Source organism: Phocoena sinus, chromosome 6 (assembly GCF_008692025.1).
Source record: "Phocoena sinus isolate mPhoSin1 chromosome 6, mPhoSin1.pri, whole genome shotgun sequence".
NCBI lineage: Eukaryota > Metazoa > Chordata > Mammalia > Artiodactyla > Phocoenidae > Phocoena > Phocoena sinus.
This window is the reverse complement of record NC_045768.1, coordinates 91,570,149-91,593,200: the sequence shown is the minus strand read 5'-3', so window position 1 is coordinate 91,593,200 and position 23,052 is coordinate 91,570,149. Positions and strand designations below refer to the sequence as shown.

Genomic DNA, 23,052 nt, shown 5'->3' with positions numbered 1-23,052 from the left:
AATCCAATAGAGAAGACAGACAATAACAAGTAATTGTAATAGAGTGTTACAGTTATAATAGAAGCAATATGTACCAGGTTGGGGGGAGGGTTGTTTGTTTTGCACCCCTCAAAAACCAGTGTGATTAATTCTGTATGAGTAGCTAAGAAAATAGATAGAGGAAGAGGTGCTCCTTGCTCGGAGTTGAGAAGAATGACTAGTAGTTTACCAGGTCCAAGTGTGGGAAGCATACAGGCACAACAAGGGCCTTTGCAATGCCTGTTGGCACAAAGGAACACGGTATTGTATATGTTCAGAAAACTAAGAAGTATTGTATATAGACAAAACATAGAGGATGTGTGTTAGGTGATAGATGTTGGAGTGTTCTATCTGTATGCTATGCTGAGGAATTTTTTAAATGTATTATGAAATTCAAATACCCAAAAGGAGAGAATAATGTAATAAACGTCCATATACTTATCACCTAGTTTCTATTTGTAGTATTTAAAAGCAAAGTTCAGACACTCATTATTTCACCTATTAAATACCTGCTAAAGAATTTCACCTCTGCACAGTGGAGAGTTTTAAACAAAGGATCAAAGAACAGAAGTCTGCAGCTCATCAAGGTTCTCTTGAGGGTATGTGGAGGACAGATTGGAGGGAACTAGGACCAGGGGCGGGAAGCAGTTAGAAAGCAGTTTAATTTAAATCCAGGCAAGAAATGCTGAAGAGTGTCACACAGCAGGGGATGGATAAAGAGAACTCATTACAAGAGAATGGTCTGAAAAATCGCCCTGGGGAGTGGAGGGATGATGGGAAAGCTTTGGACAGCTTCTTAGCAAAGATGGGAAGTGTGGGTGTTTGGTCAGGTTTATAGGGAACAGTGTGCATGTTAAATGTCGAAATAGGGAAGTCCATTTGGCTGTAGGCACAGAGCTCAGAAGAAATATTGCAAAGCTGTTCATAATGTAGGTGGTGGTGGCCATGTGTGCAGACAGAGCATGTAAAGGGAGGATGATAGCACCAACAGGGTCTGAGAGGCAAGCCTGTGGCCACCTCAAAGGGCCCTGATTTCAAAAAGGAAATAGATATGGAAGTGGCCAGCAGGCAGAGTGACTGGCAAATTGTGAGGAAGTGGTAAATGTGAGTTTCTTCCTTTGCTTATGTGTGGTGTTCTTGCTTCCCCTTAGCCTCAACTCTTTTTTCAAATCTTATGCAACTTGCATTATCTCTGTCCTAAGTTCACCAGGCAAATGGAACTTTAAATTTGATGGCAAGAAAATTTGCTTTTCTTATGGACATTTAGTATATGCATACTTATCCTGCTATCCCTATTAGTTTATCCCTTTGAGAGCAGAAGGTGTGTATTCATTTGAGTGTCTTCACTTCAGTTAATTCATAGCTTTGCACGTGATAGATATGGTATACATATTTATTAAAATGAATTAAGTGTCTGGCTCCTTTCCATACACTTGGTGTGTGTTCACGTTATGGGCCAACTGTGGGTGTATATATTTTACATCACCTCTCTTTTCCAGTTTCTCCCAGAAAATAAGCTCTTAACCCTTTCTTCCCCTCTCAAACAGCACGCTTAAAAATTTTGTTAGTTTGTTTTTTTTAATGACAGGTTATATTTAATGTTTCAAATTACTCTGTTTTGGAGCCACTGAAATGAATTGGAGCATTTAGAAATACATTTAGAAAATAAGAATTACAAGTAGTTGGGGGATCACATTATAAATCTCACCTTCTGCTTTTTCTCCAGGGCCTGCTCTCTTTTCTGAGCGCCCCACTCATAGGTGCGCTGTCTGATGTGTGGGGAAGGAAGCCCTTTCTCCTCGGCACCGTCTTCTTCACCTGCTTCCCAATTCCACTGATGAGGATTAGTCCATGGTGAGTGGCTAGGTCCTCCATCATGACTGTCTGTTTTGGGTCACATGTGGACAGTACACCTGCAGTGTGCTTTTTAACCTTTGCAAAACAGTTGTACCTGTGTTTTCATTTGAACTCTTCGGTAATACTGAAAGCTAGTAGGCAGTTGCCATCATGCCCACTTAAGTTCTTCACTTAGGTGAAGAAATAGAAAGAAAAGATGTCTCTAAGGGCAGCTATTGTTGCCATGAGGTAAGTTACAAGATTAGGTCCTAGGAGGGGACAGACAATCCCTGTACTCACTCAGTTGTGGCTCATTTGACTTTGAAAATGTGTTGTTTTTGTCAGCTCATTGCTCTAGGGCACTGACATGAACATAGTTTATATCAAAAGGCAGGAGTCACTTTTGTGTGTACTGTATTAAGACCAATAACTTATTCTAAATCATAATGTGAATTTTAATTTGATCTCATTTTTTCATGATAAATAAGGAGAGAATAGTTAGCATGTAACCAAGGCTATTTAGTTAATAAAAATGGGTTGGAATTTGCACCTGAGCAGTAACTTAGTTTTTCTGGAGTACAGAGGATGGTATTTTGGCCAAAATTCCTGTTGCTGAGATGCTATTCCTATGTGAAGAACATACTTTAGAATGGAGGGTTTTTGTGTTTCAGTTTTTTGGGTTTTTTTTTGTTTGTTTGTTTGTTTGTTTGTTTGTTTTGCGTATGCAGGCCTCTCACTGTTGTGGCCTCTCCCATTGCGGAGCACAGGCTCCGGACGCGCAGGCTCAGCAGCCATGGCTCACGGGCCCAGCCACTCCGCGGCATGTGGGATCTTCCCGGACCGGGGCACGAACCCGCGTCCCCTGCATCAGCAGGCAGACTCTCAACCACTGCGCCACCAGGGAAGCCCTGGGTTTTTTTAAAAAATTCAATTAATAGTTTCGGAGGGGGGTGCTCATGTGAAAATACTCTCATTTGATTATTTGATAGAAATTTTAGGTCAACATTTGTCATGTTCCAAATGTGTTGGCTATCTATAATGAATCATTTTATTTCCTACCAGATAAATTTTTATAAAATACTTTTTGGTATTGAGTCTTTCTGTCCAAGAACAAGTCATGCTTTTCTGATGAATTAGGGTTTTTTTTTAATGTCCTTAAAATTATTTTCTTCAGATCTTTAAATGATTTTACCTCTTCTCTTCCAGTTTTCATGCTGCTGCTTCTGCTACATGTGTAGACTAATGAATAATGTTAAATAAAAGTAATGATTATGGACCTGTCTAGGACCTATCTACCTCATATATATGAAGGAAATATAATGTTTCATCATTGAGTATTAAGCTGCCTTTTGGGTTTAAAAATACTTGTTCCTATTTTATTTAGAGATTTTCTTTTTTAAAATCAAGGTTGAATGTCAAATTTTATTTGATGCCTTTTGCATCAGTGGAGATCATTTGAATTTTCTTCTTAGATCTACCAGCATGATGAAGCATATTAGTAGACTTCTAATATTGAAACATCCTTACCTCCTAGGATTAAACCCTACTTTTTGTTCTGTGAGATTCTGTTTGCTAATATTTTAACTAGATTTTTTAAGCATCTATGCATATGATAGAAATTTTTTGTCTTAATTACATTAATTTTTAAAATGCTTCCTGCTTTTGTGTATATGTATTATTCTTAGCTAAAGCTAGGAAGTTTAGAAATTTTTAATTTCTGTTCTGGCTACCTTTAAAAGTATAACTTTACTGCATACCCTTACTCTTTCATTTTTTTAAACTGCATTTACTGAAACCCCTTGAACAATGACAAAATTAGTATGTTTCTCCTTCCTCTCCATCTTGATTATAATTTTATTAGTTGTCCTCTATATCTTTAAATATACATGTATTTTTTAAATTTATTTGTTGGTTTATAGTCTTTACATGATATCTTTGGCTTTGGTTATAAAAGTGTGTATACACTACTTCTCTCATGGGTGTTTAAAATAATCTTTTTATAGGTGGTATTTTGCAATGATTTCCATGTCTGGAGTCTTCTCAGTCACGTTCTCTGTGATATTTGCCTATGTAGCTGATGTTACTCAGGAGCATGAGCGAAGTACTGCTTATGGATGGGTAAGATAATAGATTGTTTTTTAATCAGAGAAATAATGGACATTCTACTAAAAATTCACTGGAAAGTGAGATTTTATTAAAATAGTGTTAAATATTGACTTATGTAAAAGAAAATCCAAAGCAATTGAAATGAAAAAGGAGACTTATGAGAAGTTAAAAATAGCAAGATAGAAATTGCTAGTAATTTATTTTCTGGTTTTAGTGTTGGAAGATTGGCAGGATGTGTTGAGTTGTCAGTTACAAAGTTTTTTTAAAGTTGGTTTGATTTGTTTCTTGTTAGCTAATCTCTTGAGGAAACATGACAGTAAACAAGTGCTAGGATCATAGGTCTCTGTGTACCTAATTAGAATTGGAGAGGTGATAAAACCTCAGCCATGTTAATCCATTGTTACTGTATTGCTAGTTGTGTGACTCAGGCACTTATTTGGGACATGGTACTACAGAAAAAGGACTACATTCATTCAGCAAATAATTGCTGAGTGTAAAACAAAAGTTATAGGAGAACTTTTTTGGGTAATTGACAATCATTTCTAATTTTCTTAGGCAAGATAATGGCACTGTGGTTACATAGGAGAAGAAAGACCTGTAGAAGATGGCAGGCTGAAGCCATTTAGGTCAGAGTGTCACAACTCTGAAAATTACTTAAGTGGTTCAAGGGGAAAAGATGACAGGCGAGCATTTGTGGGTATGTGTTCAGTGTGTGAACCTCTTGGGGTAATTGGGTGTGGACAGGAAAAATGTTCCCTTCTTCCCTTTTAGGTTCTTTGGCCAGCATAATAATTAAATTGACGTAAGACAGATTAACAGGAGAAAAACAAATTTAATTTCATTTGTATGGGAGTCCCACAAAGATGTGAGATACTCAAGGAAAGTCAGGCAATTGAGGCTTATATACCATCCTGAGCTAAGGAGAAAGAGGGTAGGGGTCTGGGGCTTCAAAGGGAAGGAAGACAATTCACAGGAAGATGAGAGCAAATATCTGGTAAACAAATGTTTGCCATTCCATGCAGATAAGTCTGATATAAAAAGTTATCTTTACTATTTGCTCTCTTCCTGGCATAGGCCTCCTGTCTAAATTCTTTTAGGCTGTTAAGGGAAAGGTAAAAAGCTTTTCCTGAGTCTCCTGGGTCTTAATTGCCTTCAGCTGAAAACAATCTACATGCCAAAGTGGCACATTTTGGGGTGGCTTATTCTGCTCCCCTTCAGTGTGCAGTGTGCTCTTCTCTCCACCCTCATGAAGCTGTTGTGCAAAGCAGTCGTACTTAGGAAAGATTTCAGAGAGAGAGTTCTGGAACCAAAGTGATCATGACTTAGTTCCCCTGTCTCCAGCTCAGTTCTTCATCTGTAAAATGGCAATTATAATGATGGCTGTTCGTAGGTATGTTGAGAGAAGTTAGTGAGAGGAGCGCCCTACTGAAGTGTGCCCTCAGCCAGCATGTAAGGCTTCCTGGACTTGGTCACAGGACCCAGGATTTGGCCAGTGGCTAACCTTTACATTTACCTCTACATGTCAGATGTTGAGATGACAAACCTGAAAAAAGTAAAAGAAAAAAAGCTTGCAGGCTACCTTACAGATATAGGAGGATTTATTGCCAGTTAATTATAGGATTGTCAATCAAGTCTAGCTGAAATTCTAAGAAGCATTTTGAGATCTGTTAAAGAATATATATGTATATCTTCCTTACTGAAACTCCTCCAGTAAACAAAGAAAAGTGGTATTTTCTTTCAATGGCTGCAATAATGAATTTAAGTTAATGCTCATTGAGAGACTGTTGTGGTGAAGTCATCCTTTAGATTTACTCACTGCTGTCGTATTGAGTGTTAAAGAGGGATTTTAGATAAATACACAAACTAAGCAAGTAGGCTGCTTTAAGTTTTAAGAAAGATGCAACATTTTACATAGAATTTCATGGGGCCATAGATTCTCAGAAACTCATTCAACAAATATTTATTGAGCAATGTAACTAATCAAATAAAACAATTAGGAAACCACTGCTGCTCCCTGTCCCCTTCTGATATTTGAAATTTGGTGACTAACCTTTTTATTTTCATTTCCATATTCCACATGATTAAATTGGCTCTCAGAGTATTCATTATTAAATATTTTAATAACAGATTTTTTCCCACTAAATTCCTGTTGTTTCTCACTATTACTACATGTATATAATAATTATGTTTTACTTTTTGCATACTTGGAAGAAATTAAACTGATCTTTAAGTGTTATACCTGCTTCAATGGACCACTAAGGGAATGGAGGGAGGAAGATTAGGGTATTATAGGTGGGCATTAGTAGACAGAGAGATGGGAGGAGGAAATCCTGAGCACTGTAGGACCTAAACAAATTGGGCTGTGTTAGGAGGAGGGGATAGGCCTGCCCCTCTGTGTCTGAGAGCATTTGCCTTGCGGTACCATCTAAGTCAAGTTATGAAGCTTTCAGGTCTTCAGATACATAGACTTGTAAATAATAATGCTCATGTCTTTTTCATGGTTTGCAAGACTTAAAGATTCTCATTAAGATTTCTGCCTTTGGTAATTTCTCCATGGCAGTGTACAAATGTTTGAATTATGGAAATACCAGAAAATAGAGCACTTCTCCCTTAGAGCAGTGTTGCAGGATACATCACATGGATGGGAAAGATGAATTTAAAAGTTTACCATGGTTTGGAGTGCATCATTTATTGATAATGAGCATTAATCTCATAATCAATCATTCTTTATCCCTCTTGTTTATATCTGAAGTAGTTACTGTATCCCCTTCAAATTTGTGGGGAGCTTAGTAAAGAAGGCAGTCATTTTCTATTCAAAACTGATGTATCGTGTATTCTTATATATTAAATTATTGTTACATAGATAATAATTTAATTCCATTGTTCTTTTTTTTTTGCGGTATGTGGGCCTCTCACTGTTGTGGTCTCTCCCGTTGCGGAGCACAGGCTCTGGACATGCAGGCTCAGTGGCCATGGCTCATGGGCCCAGCCGCTCCGCGGCACGTGGGATCCTCCTGGACCGGGGCACGAACCCGTGTCCCCTGCATCAGCAGGTGGACTCTCAACCACTGCGCCACCAGGGAAGCCCAATTCCATTGTTCTTAATGACCAAATCTTGAGTTATTGAACAGTCTTTATCTTAGAAAATGTCCAATTGGCTAGAATAGAATTATGATAGAATTAGAAATGTCTTTGACAAATAACGAAATAAATGATTGAGTGTTTTCTTCTGTATACTCCATGATCTTTAGATTCTTTACACTTGGAATGCTGTGGAATTATAGAAGCAGTTTTAGCTGAAATTTAGGTCTAAGTCTGACTGTGCATTTTAGTGAGAAAGATTAATTTGAGAAATTGGAAAATGGCTTCCAGTTCTTGCTCATCTATGTGAACTTAAGACATATATTGTTTCTTTATTTGTACATTGAGTTGTAGAATATCTTCTCAATTTACATACAGTAATTTGATAAGGATTAAGTAGTGGAAAACTGTTATGAATAAATGAATGAATGACCCATTTTGTGCAGGTATGATGTTGTTAGTATTAGCACCTGAGGACCCTGCAGCAGTGCTTCCGTAGCACGTGAGGATGCTGCAGGAGCGCTCACATAGCTGTTTGCATGTCATTGCAATTTATAATATAAAGTTACATGATTGTCTTGATCTTCTTAAATAAAATGAAAAACCCTGAAGGGCAGGAGCTCTGTCTTCTTATTTATCTGGCACATAGTAGATGCTCAATAAATATTGAACCAGGGAATTCCTGTTCCCCAAATTAGAATTCTCTATATTCCCTTTTTTTCTCCAGAAATTTTTTTACTTTTGGCTTTTATAATATTTTAATATAATACTAATTTCCAATACGTTGTATTATCACATTCAGTTGGGGGGTGATGGATGAAGAAAAAATGTTATTGGCTACCCAGGAGTCATAATTTCAATCATAGATAATGATTTCTGTAGTTTCTGTTAAAATCCATTAGAAGTTTAAATAACCAACTTATTATAAATGTGCTTTTGACACTCAGTCTGGTTATAATTTGGAGACTGCCCATTTAAGCTTCTGAACATTCAGATTACATTTCAGAATAAAGGGAGCTTTCTACGTGCTTGTAGGAAAGCAGTGTGAAGAAGCTTCACATGGATTCAAGTTGCAAGGGTGATCAGTTGAGTCAGTGGTTTCTGGTATTACGTGGAGGTTGGGGATGACAGCATGACAAAAGTCCCTAGCCTGGGGATTTCTCCATTTAAAAAGCTTTGACATCTCCCTCAACAAATCTTTTTGGATTTTTTGTTGTTGTTATAGCTTTTTCTAAGATTACCAGAGATTTTTCCCCCTCTCAGTGCTAATGAAATGGTGAAACAGTACATGTTTTTGGAAGATGAAATCAAGCCTAGTCTCTGAGTAATTTGTAGATTTTATCATCAACCCTGCAGAAATTTATTTCATACCTTTCTCTCTACATCCCCATTCCCCAAATAAAGAAGATTAAAACATGTATATTTTATTTATGGGGAAGGTTTTACAATTTTTATTTCTAACAAATCATTATTTTGTATTCTTGTAGCTTTCTAGAATAACTCCACTTAGTTAATAGCTTATGAACAAGTCCTTAAAACAAAATTACTTTCATTCTTTTTCATTCTTAAAAGTTGTGTGCAACACAATCCTTTTGTCTTTTTAAAGCCAGGGATGGATGGCTTTAGGTATGTACCTGTGGGAACCTGGATGAGAACAGGAATATAGCTGTGCACCTGCAGCAGATGGGACCCTGGGTGAGAGTGTGCTTTTTCCATAGGTCTCAGCCACATTTGCAGCCAGTCTGGTCAGCAGCCCAGCCATTGGAGCATACCTGTCCGCCAGTTATGGAGACAGCCTTGTTGTGCTGGTGGCCACAGTGGTGGCTCTTCTGGACATCTGCTTCATCTTATTGGCTGTTCCAGAATCTTTGCCAGAGAAAATGAGACCTCTTTCCTGGGGAGCTCAGATTTCTTGGAAACAAGCAGACCCTTTTGCGGTAAATAAAAACATGAAAACATTTACTTTCCTAAATATCTTTCTAAGCCATGCAAATAAAAGAACATTCCTGCAGCCTCAAGCATCCTAGCAGTTGTTGATCTATTTTTTTTCTCCAGTAAAAACAGAAAAAATGTATTTGCAAGTAAGGGACTAAGGTAGACTGTATACCAAGGAATATATAGAATTGCTACTTCTTAAGTCAAACGTGGTTATCCTGTGGGAAGAGACAAGAAATGTCCAGTTTATCCCTGATGAAGACTTGGGAAGGAAGGTTTTTTTTCTTTTTGCATAGTTATTTTCATCCTTCTTTTAACAAAATAAATGAAAGTGGCCATTTGAAGTGGTTGTTTCGATTCACTTCAATTCAAAAAGGTTAAATGCATTTGGACCGACTAAAGTAGTTATTATCTAAGTTGTTAATATACACCCATGTTGAACAGAGGCTTTGAACTTGTCTTTTGCTGATTGAATAGAGTCTTTGTTTTCTCTTTTGTCATGGGGGAATCCCATTAACAACTAGAAAAAGTACTGAGAAGAATCTTCTCTCCCCACCTTCTCTGGTTTGAAATTGTTCTTGAAGAAAATATGTGCGGAAAAATATAACCAGAGATTTGATATTTGCATTCTTCCCTTAAGTTTACCTTTTAGGAAAAATACATATAAAAAAACTAACTCATGAGAAATTCTTTTCTAAAAAGCTCCCTCATTGTATGACCTGGGGACCCTGCTCATTCTGTTTGTGCTGTAATGTCAGATATCAAGAAATAGGTGTGGAGAAAAGGAAACCAGGAGTGGAGCCAGTCAGACCTCCCACCTTGTCAAGCTACACAGAGAAATTCCTCTGTGAAGTGGAACTATTGTGGCTTACTTTTCAGGGCTGTTATGAGGATTGCAGTGAATGTATATAAATTAACCAGTCTAGTGTCTGGTATATAGCAAGGTCCCAATAGACATTAGCTACTTTTGCTTTTAATTATATGAAGGTTACAGTTACGATCACCTAGAATGCACTGCAGAACTCTACACTCTGTAGACAACTTTTGGTGCACCTTTTGGTCTACTCAAATATCCTGTGTAGAGAGGAGTATAGGATTTTGGACAAGGTTGTAACATTCAAAAAGTTGTTACTGGTCAGAGAATCTTGTCGTCACTGACCCCATGGCTGGAGCATACTTTTTCGTCTACCAATTTTAAAGGCAAATTTAATGCTAACATTTAAAATTACAGAGTAAATTTATGTATAATGAAAACACTGTACTGTTTATGGCTTTAAAGGAGTTGTATTATGAATGAAAGAGAGAGATGAGATTTTCTTAAAAGGTTCTGGAGCAGTGTTTTTTCAGGGTCTGTTCATAGGACATTCAGGGTCTGTTTCAGGATGTGAACCAATATTGTTAACAAAGAGAGAAAGCTGTAATATTTGAAACATACCTCTGAAATTAGGACTTGTAACCTCCTTAAAGAGATGGTGATAGATTTAATGTTAAGGCTCAATTCCTTTTATAATCCATTCATCTTTTGTTATCCACCTTAATAGATCAAAACAGTACAGCCAATATCCCAGAATATCAGTGACATCAGTATCTATTTGCTTTTTATATGTTTCTGTTTCTGCTTATTCCTAGTCACTGAAGAAAGTTGGAAAAGATTCTACCGTCTTACTAATCTGCATCACCGTTTTTCTTTCATACCTTCCTGAGGCTGGACAGTATTCAAGTTTTTTCCTCTATCTCAGGCAGGTGAGTAGTGAGTGCCTAGAAGCTTTTGAACATGAGGAAAACCAGAGATTGGGATCTGGCTAGAGGTATTTTGTGGGAAAACACTGTAGAGAAAAAAAATGTGTTAACTTGCTTCTAGTTATAAATGTAGGTGCTGACATATAATTAGTAGTCAGGAGACCTTTAGTGCAGTAATTTTAAAAACACAATAAAATGTTTACTGTGGAAAAAATTTCTTTGAGAGAGTTATACAGAAAGAGAATTAGTAAAAACAAAATTTATTAAATCTTTAATAATACCCATTAAATTTCACAGAGAGGTAAAGTTTATTTCAGAAGTGCCCTGACCCCTGGGTCTGATCACAGCCAGCTTGCTTAGCCATCTGTAGTAGGCCATAGCTCAACACCACTGTAGACTTCAAGGTGGCTCACAAACAATAACCAAAATAATCTTTTCTCCCTTCTGATTTTTCTCTTTAAAAATTTACACTTTGGGCTTCCCTGGTGGCGCAGTGGTTGAGAGTCCGCCTGCCGATGCAGGGGACGCGGGTTCGTGCCCCGGTCTGGGAAGATCCCACATGCCGCGGAGCGGCTGGGCCCGTGAGCCATGGCCGCTGAGCCCGCACGTCCGGAGCCTGTGCTCCACAACGCGACAGGCCACAACAGTGAGAGGCCCGCGTACCGCACAAAAAAAAATTATACTTTGTCCTCCCCAAAAGGCAATTGACTTACAGCAATTAAAAAAAAAAGTTCCCTTTTCCAACTGTTGTTTTAGGTCTCTGGGATTGCTAAGACCTGAGTTGCCTTCCATTGCAATCCTGTCTTGGTCTTTTACTGATTTCACTAGAAGTCCTCCTCCTAATGGTTTACTCCACTTTGTCAGAGCAAGCCTCCTCCTAAGATAAATTCCTCTATTTTTTAGAGATATTTTTAAATAAAATTTGTTAAATTCTCCATTCTCATAGTTTTCCTGAGAGTATGAGACTATAATATTTTATATGGTGGCACGTTTAAGTAAAACTTTTTTCAAGCAGTTTTATTTTTGCTTTGCTCATTATGGTGGGTGGATGCTGGAGATTCGGACGGAAGAGTGGTGAGATAGTGTGGTTAATGTAGAAAATTATATATGCATGTATTAAATTACATTAAATTTGCATTTAATATAGAAAATAATGTAGGAAAAATGGGAAAGTCCAAGGAAGAAAGTGAAAAAACATGTCTCCTTTTCAAAGTGTTCAACATAGAGTTCCCAGCAAATCTATTTCTAGGTATATAGCCAAGAGAATTGAAAACATATACCTATACAAAAACTCTTACACAAATTATTATTCATAGTAGCCAAAAAGTAGAAACAACCCATATGCTTATTAACTGATGAAATGGATCAACAAATGTGAAATATCTATACAATGGAATGTTATTATTTGGCAGTAAAAAGCAATGAAGCACTGATACACACTACAACATGGGTGAACTTTGAAAACATTATAAGTGAAAGAAGCCAGACCATATATAGTATGATTCCATTTGTATGAAATGCTCAGAATAAATAAGTCCATAGAGATAGAAAGTAGATTACTGGCTAGGTGGTAGAGTAGGCTGGGGGAATGGGAATCCTAAGGGGTTATGATGTTTCTTTGAGGAGTGATAAGAGCTTTTAAAATTGATCATGGTGATAATTCCCAACTCTGTGAATATAAAACTAAAACCATTGAATTGTACACTTGTAATGGGTTAATTGTATGGTATTTTAATTCTGTCTCAATAAAGCTGTTTTAAAAAGTATATTTACGGGGGGTGTGGGGAAGGATGGACTGGGAGTTTGGGGTTAGTAGATGCAAACTATTACATATAGAATGGATGGACAACAGGGTCCTACTGTATAGCACAAAGAACTATATATTCAGTGTCCTGGGATAAACCGTAATGGAAAAGAATATAAAAGAGAATGTATATTATGCATAACTGAGTCACTTTGCTGTATAGCAGAAACTGATGCATTTTAAATCAACAATACTTCAATTAAAATATATATATATATTTACAAATTAGACTGAGAAATAGATTCTAATTTTTAAAAATTGCATTTGATTAGAGAGTAATAGGATATTATTAATGTCAGCAGCACTGGTTTGGGAACCAGAGGTTCTAGCTCTAACCCTTTTTATTAGCTAGTTGTGTAACTTGAAGCAAGACGGTCATTTATGAAATTGTGAAGATTGTATACAATAATTTTTAAAGCTTTTTTTGGAATTTTATAAAGTTTCAATAGATAGGGCAAATAAAAACTTGATATATAAAACTTAAAAGTTTTAGTAGGCATTTCGGAGCTACTGTTAAGATTAAGAGGCTTAGAAATCATTACCAGCTAACTTTGGCTGCTCATTAGAATTAGAATCACCATGGAAGCTTTTTAAAACATACCTGTGTCTGGGCCCAGAGAGTCTGATTTAATTGGTCTCAAGTGGATTCCAGCATCTCATTTCTCCTCTCTCCCTTCTTCTCTTCTCCCCTTCTCTGTTGCTCACATGATTTTAATGTGCAGCCAAAGTTGAGAGCCACTGACTTTGCCAGTGAGCATACTCTGTGTTGGCAGCATCAAAAATCGAATCATTTTCTTCATGTTCTCTCCAATGCTTGATAATGTTATGTTTGTCTCTTGGTGGGTTGCAGATGGGGATGGATATGAAAAAAATAGGTAGGCCTACAATAGAAAATATTATCTTAATACTTAATATTTGTTAAATTAAGTTGTGCCACTTATAATGATTTCTTATGACAGATTTAGATATAAATTATTGGTTAAATAGGTTCAACTTTGAGCACTGCCTAATTTGCCATTGTCAAGGTTTTATGAACTTTCCTCAACTATTTTATTCTATGGCTTTAATGGAACATAACATTCCTTATTTTTATAATATCTGTATTACAAAGTGTTTTCATTTCCACAGGTCATAGGTTTTGGATCTGTTAAAATTGCAGCATTCATAGCTATGGTAGGAATTCTTTCTATTGTGGCTCAGGTGAGTGTTATTTTACTCATCCTTTTTTTTTTTAGTGTTTTTAATCTGAAGTAACTGTAGATTCATAGGAAGCTGCAAAGAAATATTCATGGAGATCTCCTGCACCACTACCTCAGTTCCCCTCCTCCTCTGCCATGGCAACATCTTGTGTCCTGTGGTACAATATCAAACCCAGTAAACTGACAATGGATACAGACCATAGAGTTATTCCATTTTTAATAGAATCTTAAGGTTATGATTTAGGAGGAATTTAACACAACTTTTCAATACTTTGTAGAGCATGTGTTGTTACCTCTAATGGATCAATTCAGCAAATAGAAATTTGCTTTTACAACCACCAGCCACAATCTAACTCCAGTATTGCAAAATTAACCAGAAAAATGTTTCAATATTATTTTAATATTGAAAAGTAATGAAGGTGAAAAGCAGAAATGAAATTTTGTAACTATTACAATCCTTGGTATCCCCAGGACTGAAGAAATGGTGGTAAGTCAGTATGTTAGGATATATGTAATGAGTAAAGAGTATTTATTAAACGTTTCCCCATCTATTATAGGACCACAAAAGACAGGGCATATGTGCTTTAAATTAATTCATTGATATGCTTAGGTGCATTCACTATATCATATGGGACTATTATGAGGCTATTTTCCTGGAACAGATATATGCTGCTTTTAAAGCATGGTAGGCCAGGTGGAGCATTCTTCTGTGATAACTCTTTCAAAGAGAAATGAGAAGCCTGCAAAACTGCTTTGCCCAAATATTAGAATTGACAAGGCTTATAGGAATGCATCAAACCAAGGGTCTTTTATTTTTTTTAACTGTATCAGCAAATGTAAATTATGTTAAACTTTCAAGTTGCTTATGATTTTTATATTAACTCTGGTTAGTCAGTTAGCCCAGATTCACCTTTTATCCTATGCCTTTTCAGGCTATATCACCTAAGTTTTTAGTAGAGTATATATTTGTTAAAATCACATTTGTATCAGTCCAACTTTGTGAAACCGTTAACCCCCACCAAAATCCCACATACTCTGTAAATGTTCATCAGGGGTTTGCTATTCACTGGTGGTTAAATTATTGGCATTTCTCCAAAGAGACAGAGGCATTTTCTTCTCAATCACAGTTACTGTTGAACAGCTGTGATGACCTTTTGGGACGTGATAAGCACCAGATAAACAGGTTTCTGGGGAGGAGGCCGAAGGCCCTGAGCCCAGGTTAGTCTGGGAAGGCCCCGAAGTTTCACCCCTTTTGAGCTACATCAGTACTGCACGGCCTCCAAGGTCTTAGGTCAGGTGGTCTGCCATTTTGAGATTCTTGGTCACCATTAATGGGCTTCCCCACAGAACTTGCATCAGATCTTGTGCTTGTGTTCATATGATTACTCAGGATTATCCCCTTTGCTTTGCAGACGGTCTTTCTTACCATCTTGATGAGGTCATTGGGGAATAAGAACACCGTTCTCCTTGGTTTGGGTTTTCAGATGTTCCAGTTAGCCTGGTACGGTTTTGGATCTCAGGCATGGTAAGCCTCTCCCATAGATTCTTATGAACTAATAGATGTATCTTTTAGAGGAGCTCGAATTAGTTGAGTGTGATGTGAAGGAAGCAGGACTTATTTTACTGGCATAGTGTATTCAACATTTCAAAAACTGTTTAGACTTAATTTGGGGAAGGGTAGAGCTGGTAATTTAGGATTATTTGGATAGATTGCCTTCACCTCAGCAGGCTTTCAGTGAGTTGTTACTTCTTCCAACCCTCCAAAAAATGTTTTATGCCTAATTTTTAAACACATTTGTCAATTTTTGGAGACAGCACATTATAGGCAAAAACAAAACAAGAAGACAAGGAAAAATGACTGATTATGGTGGGATTTATTACTATCATTAGCTGAGTGACTTTGGACAGTGACATAACCTTTATAATACAAAGCATATGAGTTAGATGAACACTGAGATCTCCTCCAGAATCTTGTATATCCTGATCAGTTATTACTCCTAATGTATTAGATTCCCATTAAGAGGAAGGAAGGTCAAATTAAGCCCTGTGGAATAAGAAGAAATAAAAAGAAATTTGAGTGCTATTTTGTTGTGTGGCAAGTTTCCCTATGTGCTTGGCTACCAAATACTAGAGTCCATATCTCCGTTTTAGATATTTGAGTTGGTCCCCATTTTGCAGTCATAAATGGATGACACAATTTAGAAGAACTCGAAATGCTTTAGGTGATCAGTGGTTGATTCTTTTTGTTCTTGGAAATCTTAATTTCAGTCCCATGAACTTTGGTTCAGTAGCTGATTCAGTCAAACTCATGCTACCTTAGAAAGATTCTGTCGACCTAAAGGGTTTTTCCTTTTAAGTAAGGACGTGCATGTCATCCCCAAGAGAGTCTGGCCAAGCAGGTTTTAAGCCCAGTTGGGGTCTCACTTTGCTCACACTCAATGCCTAATACTGACACACATGTAGGTCCCTTTCATTGAGAAAAAAACAAAGGTCTAAAGGAAGCACACTTGGAAGTCTGCAGGATGTCATCCTGAACTTCAGGTCTCTGAAGTGTTATGTGCCACCAACTTTTTCTGTAGGTGACACACAACACTTTATTGAGGGGTAGAAAACTGAGCAGCTCAAAGACAGTATGGAGGTGTGAGCCTTTGAGAAGTACAAAGAAAACAGTGGAAAATTCGTAGTGAAAATGTGGTATTTATAGGAGCAAGAAATCCTTTTGTATTTCATTGAGCTTGCATCTAAATACGGTAATAGGGAAACTAGGAAGAAGAACAGATTTGACAGAGGTAAAATAAAGAAATGAAACTTTCCCAGCCCGTGAAGTGATCAGTATAAACAGATGCATAACCTTCTAGGTTAAAAAAAAAATCCATTTTTAAAGAGGAATAAAATAAATGCAACTTAACACAAGAAAACAGAAAGCATTTAGTGCTTTTGCCATTGATTGTACTCTGAACAGCAAGCTCATTGGGGCTGGCCTGCTCCCTGACCGCAGCCTGTCCTGTCATTGCAGGATGATGTGGGCAGCAGGGACCGTGGCCGCCATGTCCAGCATCACATTTCCAGCAGTCAGTGCCCTCGTCTCTCGGAATGCAGAGTCAGATCAGCAAGGTGAGGTCACTGTTTTCCTCCTTCAACGGAGACGTACCTGCCATAAGCATGAGCAACTCTGAACCTCTCTTCACATCAACAAAGCAAGAGGTTACAGCCATGTGGTCCCTGCTCAACAATCATACCTATTTACTTTGGCAAATAGGAAAATTCTGTTTTCCTTCCTACTTTGATCTTTGATCATATTTTTGAAATCTGGACTCAGCAGGTCAGAATACTAAGACAACTATCCATTTTCTCTTTTCAGTTTTGACTCCTCTTTTATTTGTCACCGTTAGAATTTACTAGACTTTAATCGACTTTAATCATATTTTAACAGACTAGTTAGTAAAACAATGAGTTCTTTATTTAATCACTGAAATTTCTTTAATTTGGAATCACTCAAAGTCCATTACTCAATTTAGGAAATGATTCTTTGAGTGGATAAAGAAAAATAAATTGAGTAGTTCTTGATAATTGGATGCAGAGTGAGAGACAAAATTAAGATGACTGTGTAGAGTAGCACTCTGTCTAGAGGCTTACTTCATCCTTCTTGTGCCTCTGGCTTCCCTATCAAGCAGTTCCTACTGCCAAAATTAGTCCTTTTCTTTCACCATCACTTAATGGCTTACCTGACTGTAGTCAGAAAGTAGTGAATTTTAGAAGAAAAAAATTTTAATGCCTTAGAGATATTTCTAAAGTTTCAATAAAAAACTAGATTGGAAAAGCTAGTTTATTCATTGCAACTATTTTTCTGCATCAGAAATTAGCCATCTTATTCATATCTACTTTTTTTTTAATCTTTTTTTTTTTTTTAACAGTAGGTCCTTGTTGGTTATCTATTTTAAATATAGCAGTATCATTTGAAGACCACAAATTCTGTGTGTTACCCTGGTTATATTAACTTAGCTGACTGCATCCTTGGGGAGGTGTTGTGCTTGAAGTAAAGGCATGAGCTATCTGTGAAGGATGGGCATTGCCTTGGCATCTAAGAGACACTATCCTATCTCTCAGGGCATGAATTTTCTTTGACTTTTTTTATGCTTACATGTATTAATACAGATGTTTCTAAATGTCAGCATATAAACTTATTAGAACACACTGTATTAGGTTGAATTATATTTGACCATTTTTGATTTACAGAAACATTCATCTCATGATTCAAGCTAATTTTTGACCTGCCACATTAGATACCAGAGATATCTAGAAATTAGCACTTGGATTTTTCAGTAGAGGTGTACAGGGAGATGGACCTGGAGTATGGAGGTCACTGTGAGGAACAGAATCTGTCTGAAGGTGCTGGGAGCACACAGCATCAGGACCTCTGTGGACTCACACATGGGCAGGGATACAAGAGGCAAAGGGCAGATTTTTATTGTGAAAGTGCCATTAAATGAGTAGAAAAGGAAACTCTCAATCCACAGAAAAGTGTAAATTGCCTATAAATGGAGAATATTAAAACTTTTTTATTATTCCCTGATTATAGGAAGATCTGCTGTTAGGGAATTCAGCCTCAAAAGGATTTTAGAAACATCACTGTCATTTCATACCCTATAGATCATTGAGTGAGGACAACATTAAAAGGACATAGAAAACCAAGGAAACATTTGTGCAATGAATGAAAATATGATGGGTAAAGTCCCTAAAATCTCCACAGCCCAGACTACTCAGTCCAGCAGAAGCAGTATTTCATATTAGTAAGAAAGTACTGTTAAGTCTCCAGTCTTGAGACGCTTATCTGAGAAGACTGGCTCCCTTCTCTTTTTTCTGACTTAGGAGTTGCCCAGGGTATCATAACTGGAATAAGAGGACTGTGTAATGGCCTGGGGCCAGCCCTGTATGGCTTCATATTCTACATGTTCCACGTGGAACTGACTGAGTTGGAACTGGAATTGAATTCTAACAATGCTGCCCTGCAGGTAATTTGGTAATAAGTCTAGGTTTACAATAGCAGTTGTGTCTGATTATAGCAAAATCTTCTGACCTTAAATTTGGAAAGTGTTCTTATTTTTATAATACTATTGTATTTGACAGTAGTAAGTGCTATGTTCATTGCTTCCTGGGACTAGGGAGGGATCATTTCAGTGATGTAATATCTTATGTAAAACATTTGTCTTTACTTTGTTCAGATTCTGTTTTCACCTATATAATTATTCTGATCAGAATGCTGTCCTCTGGTGAAGCTCAGGCCAGATAAAAGATGAAATGACCTAAAATTCCAGCTAGAATTTGAGCTAGAGTGCTTTTTCTACTATTTATTTGCTATTACTTCCCTCCTTCCAAGCTATATTTAATATAGATTTCTATACAAAATTGGAATTACTGTTCATGTACATAGTTCATGATCTCAGGTCACAGGGCAGGATTAGAGATAAATAACTTGTTTACATGTTTACATGTTTACATGTTTGGTTAAGCTGTTGGAAAGTTTGGTTAAGCTGTTGGAAAGTGGTGCACAAAGCAGTGATTAGTTGCCCTCCATCATATTCCAGATGCCAGGCTCTGTTAGAATTTGCTATGACACTTAATGAACATTTGCTTATGAGAAAATAATGCACTTTTCAGTGGTGTGCTTTTTTGGGGTCGTCCAGGACTAATTTTGACTAACCAAATCTTCATTTGTTTCCCACACCCATCAGGGAGCTGTCATCCCAGGCCCACCGTTTTTATTTGGGGCATGTATAGTTCTTATGTCTTTTCTGGTTGCCTTATTCATCCCTGAATACAGTAAAGGCAGTGGAATTAAAAAACACAGCAACAACATCAGCGGCAGCCTGACCAACACAATAGAACGAGGCAGTGATGAAGACATTGAGCCACTACTGCAGGACAGCAGCATCTGGGAGCTCTCTTCCTTCGAGGAGCCTGGGAATCAATGCACTGAACTATAAACTGCAGAAACTAGAATTCTGTAGACTCCATCTCTGAGAGCCATGGAGGAGCCACACCACACTGGAGACTTCATGGTGCTGGAGGGGAGATGCTAGTGGCATGCTTCAGGCCGAGTTTGAGAAGTAACCACCTCCATCCCTCATCTCCCGCCCCTTTCTCCTCCTGTTCCTTTTCTGCCATTCTGTTTCTTTCTCTTTATATGTTAGAACAAGTTACGGTTTGAAATACTTTTCTGCAAATAATATGCAACTCTCAAAGTTATCTGGAGTCCACACTTCGAAACTCAGAAAAAGTCATCTCTGGTAGAAAGGATGACTTTCCTTTAATAACTCCAGAGTAAGAGTGACCATGTCCTTTTCAGTAGAAGGTGCAGGATTATAGTACAACTGCCTTCTCTGGCAAAATTTGAGATAAAGAATCCCATATTTTCTTCCCTCCTGTTTCTCTGAACTGTGCCCGTTTAGCCCATAGGTGTTTATGAGTGGCTGCTCAGTATCAGGGATCTATTGCCTTTGTTCAAAGGTCAAGCAAATAACTAGTCTTACTCTCCTTTCCTTATCTCTACTTCCTATTCTTGGCTAGAATGAAATTCAGCATATACACATCTGGACAGTAATAATATTGATTAGTGATAACCTTTACCGGATGAAGGAAATTTTTTTAATAAATTTAAATCATGAAGAACTAGCAATTCAGATTCCTGGGCCTAATGTTTTGGTTAGATCCAAGGTGATTTTACAGAAGAAAAACATACATCAGCCATTCTGGTGGCAACATAGAAATTGGAGGGTGCTTGTAAGAAAGTTTTCAACAATGTAAACATTCCTAGGTGAGAATGAAAGTTAGTAACTGGATACCAGTGGAGTTTATATCCAAGTTTAGACTCATGTAATGCATTCTTACTATATTTGCTCCCACCCACATCTCCTGTGTCTTACTTTTCAGTGTTTCTCATTCATCACACCCCTGCCTTAACTGCTCTATGTAGGCATTTGTTTTCAGTCAGTCTTTATTTTCATCTATGTATCTGCCACTTGAATCTCATGGGAATATGCACAGTAAATTCCTTTCTAAAATATGATGGTTTAAGAAGCTCAGTTTCAAAATAAGTGTCTTGCTAATTTTTCGAGATGTTTTATGGACAAAGAAAACTTTAGATTATATGTGTTTTCCTGCACCAGTAGGTGGACCATTAACTAGGGCCCATCTTTAACACAGCACTCCTTTGAAAGTTTTATAGGTATGAAATATATGTAGATATTCATAAGGAGTTTTAATTTTTTTTTGATGGGGTGCTATGTAAATCTTGTATTTATAAATGTAATGAAGGTATTGACAGAAAAAAATATATACAACTTTTATAAAGGATTGTGTACTGACTGAATACATTTAAAAGAAAATATATTTTGAAACCTGTTCTGCTGCGAACAAAGATAACATATCTTTTTACTATGCTGTTGGTTTTTAAGTTAAGCTTCCTAATGCATAATAAATTTGCAATGGATACTTTTATGTCTTTTGTGTTTCTTTACAGTGAACAGTACCATTGATCTTTGCGTTCTCCTTTGGGTGACTTTCAACTGAAATAAGTTTTTAGTCTTTAAGCTAATGAAGAAGATATGTGTATTTTCAAAATAAGTTTCATTTCAAAATCTCCCTTCAAAAAGTTGTGATCTTCAAAAAGAGATCACAACTTTTTTTTTTTTTTTTTTAAAGCAGGGATACAAACATACTTGTACACCCATGTTTATTAGCAGCATCATTCACAGCAACCAAAAGGTGGAAGCAACCCAAGTGTCCATTGTTGGATGAATGGATAAAGAAAATATGGTATATATTATACATAAATGGAATATTATTTGGCCTTTAAAAGGAACGAAATTCTGACATATGCTACAATGTGGATGAACCTTGAAGATATTATGCTAAGTGAAATAAGGCAGTCACATGACAAATACTATATGGTTCAACTTATATGAAATATCTAGTCAAATTCATACAGAAAGTAGAATAGTGGTGGCAGGACTAAGGGGAAAGGGAAGTGGGAAGTTATTATTTAATGGGTAGAGTTTCAGTTTTGCAGGTAAAGTTCTGGAGATGGATGGTGAGGATGGTTGCACAACAATGTAAATGTACTTAATGCCACTGAACTACTTAAAAATGGTTTAAATGATCCATTTTATGTTAGGTATATTTTGCCACAATTTTTAAAAGATGCTCTCGTGGAGTCTTTGTTCTTTACTACTGCTTATCAAAATTGTAGTTTGGTTTCTTTTTTTTTTTTTTTAACCCAGTATAACAAATGTCATTTTTAAAAATTAGGTAGATTTTTAAAATTGAGATAAAATTAACCATTTTAACCATTCCAAAGTGTACAATTCAGTGGTTTTTAGTTTATTCACAAGTTTGTACAGCTATTATCTAATTCCAGAACATTTCCATCATCCCAAAAGAGAAACCCCATACCCATTAGCAATCACTACCAATTCCCCCATCCCCATCCCCTGGAAACCGGTAATATACTTTATGTCTATAGATTTGCCTATTTTGGACATTTCATATAAATGGAATCATACAGTATGTGACCTTTTGTGTCTGGCTTCTTTCACATAGCATGTTTTCAAGGTTCATCTATGTTGTAGCATGTGTCAATTTTTATTCCTTTTTAAGGCTGAATATTCCATTGTGTGGCATATACCACATTTTCTTTATTTAGTTAATTGATAATGTATCAATCAAATGTCAGTTGGCATTTGGATTGTTTCCACTTTTACGTTATTATGAATAATGCTGCTGTAAACATTCTTGTCTAAGTTTTTGTGTGAACATGTCCTCCTAGGTGTATGTCAGGGAGTAGAGTTGCTAGGTCATGTAGTAACTATGATTAGCCATCTGAGGAACTGACATAGAGCTGCACATTTTACATTCCCATCAGTAACGTAAGAGGGCTTCAATTTCTCTGTATCCTTGCCAACATTTATTATTTTCTGTTTTGTTGTTGTTTATAGACATCCTAGTGAGTTTAGAGTGGTATCTCACTGGTTTTGATTTGCATTTCCCTTATGATGATGTTGAGCATCTTTTTGTGCTTATTTGCCATTTATATCTTTTCTTTGGAGAAATGTCTATTCAAGTTCTTTGCCTATTTTTGAATCAAGATGTTTGTTCTCGTTGAGTTGTATGAGTTCTTTATATATTCTGGACACTAGACTCTTACCAGATGTATGATTTGCAAATATTTTCTCCCATTCTGTGGATTGGCTTTTCTGTTTCTTTATGGTGTCCTTTGATGCACAAAAGTTTGTGTTAATTAGGTCCGATTTATCAGCTTTTTTTCTTTTTGGTGTT

The 23,052-nt window shown here is 36.9% G+C and overlaps 1 protein-coding gene across 8 annotated transcripts in view; it reads left to right on the top strand.

Moving 5' to 3' along the window:
• The window catches only part of MFSD14B (major facilitator superfamily domain containing 14B), an 80,799-nt gene extending 59,583 nt beyond the window's left edge, over positions 1–21,216 (top strand). For 5 of the 8 annotated variants that reach the window (XM_032635433.1, XM_032635435.1, XM_032635434.1 and 2 more), the window contains 9 exons: positions 1,745–1,872; positions 3,858–3,972; positions 8,760–8,978; positions 10,606–10,719; positions 13,649–13,720; positions 15,132–15,244; positions 16,736–16,833; positions 18,589–18,731; positions 19,452–21,216. In XM_032635433.1, the coding sequence (XP_032491324.1) occupies positions 1,745–1,872; positions 3,858–3,972; positions 8,760–8,978; positions 10,606–10,719; positions 13,649–13,720; positions 15,132–15,244; positions 16,736–16,833; positions 18,589–18,731; positions 19,452–19,703 (1,254 nt within the window). In that variant the 3' untranslated portion in view covers positions 19,704–21,216. The remainder of the gene's footprint in view (positions 1–1,744; positions 1,873–3,857; positions 3,973–8,759; positions 8,979–10,605; positions 10,720–13,648; positions 13,721–15,131; positions 15,245–16,735; positions 16,834–18,588; positions 18,732–19,451) is intronic. The other 3 variants (XR_004350421.1, XM_032635439.1, XM_032635438.1) reach the window with 3 other exon arrangements.
• The last annotated feature ends 1,836 nt before the right edge of the window (positions 21,217–23,052 follow it).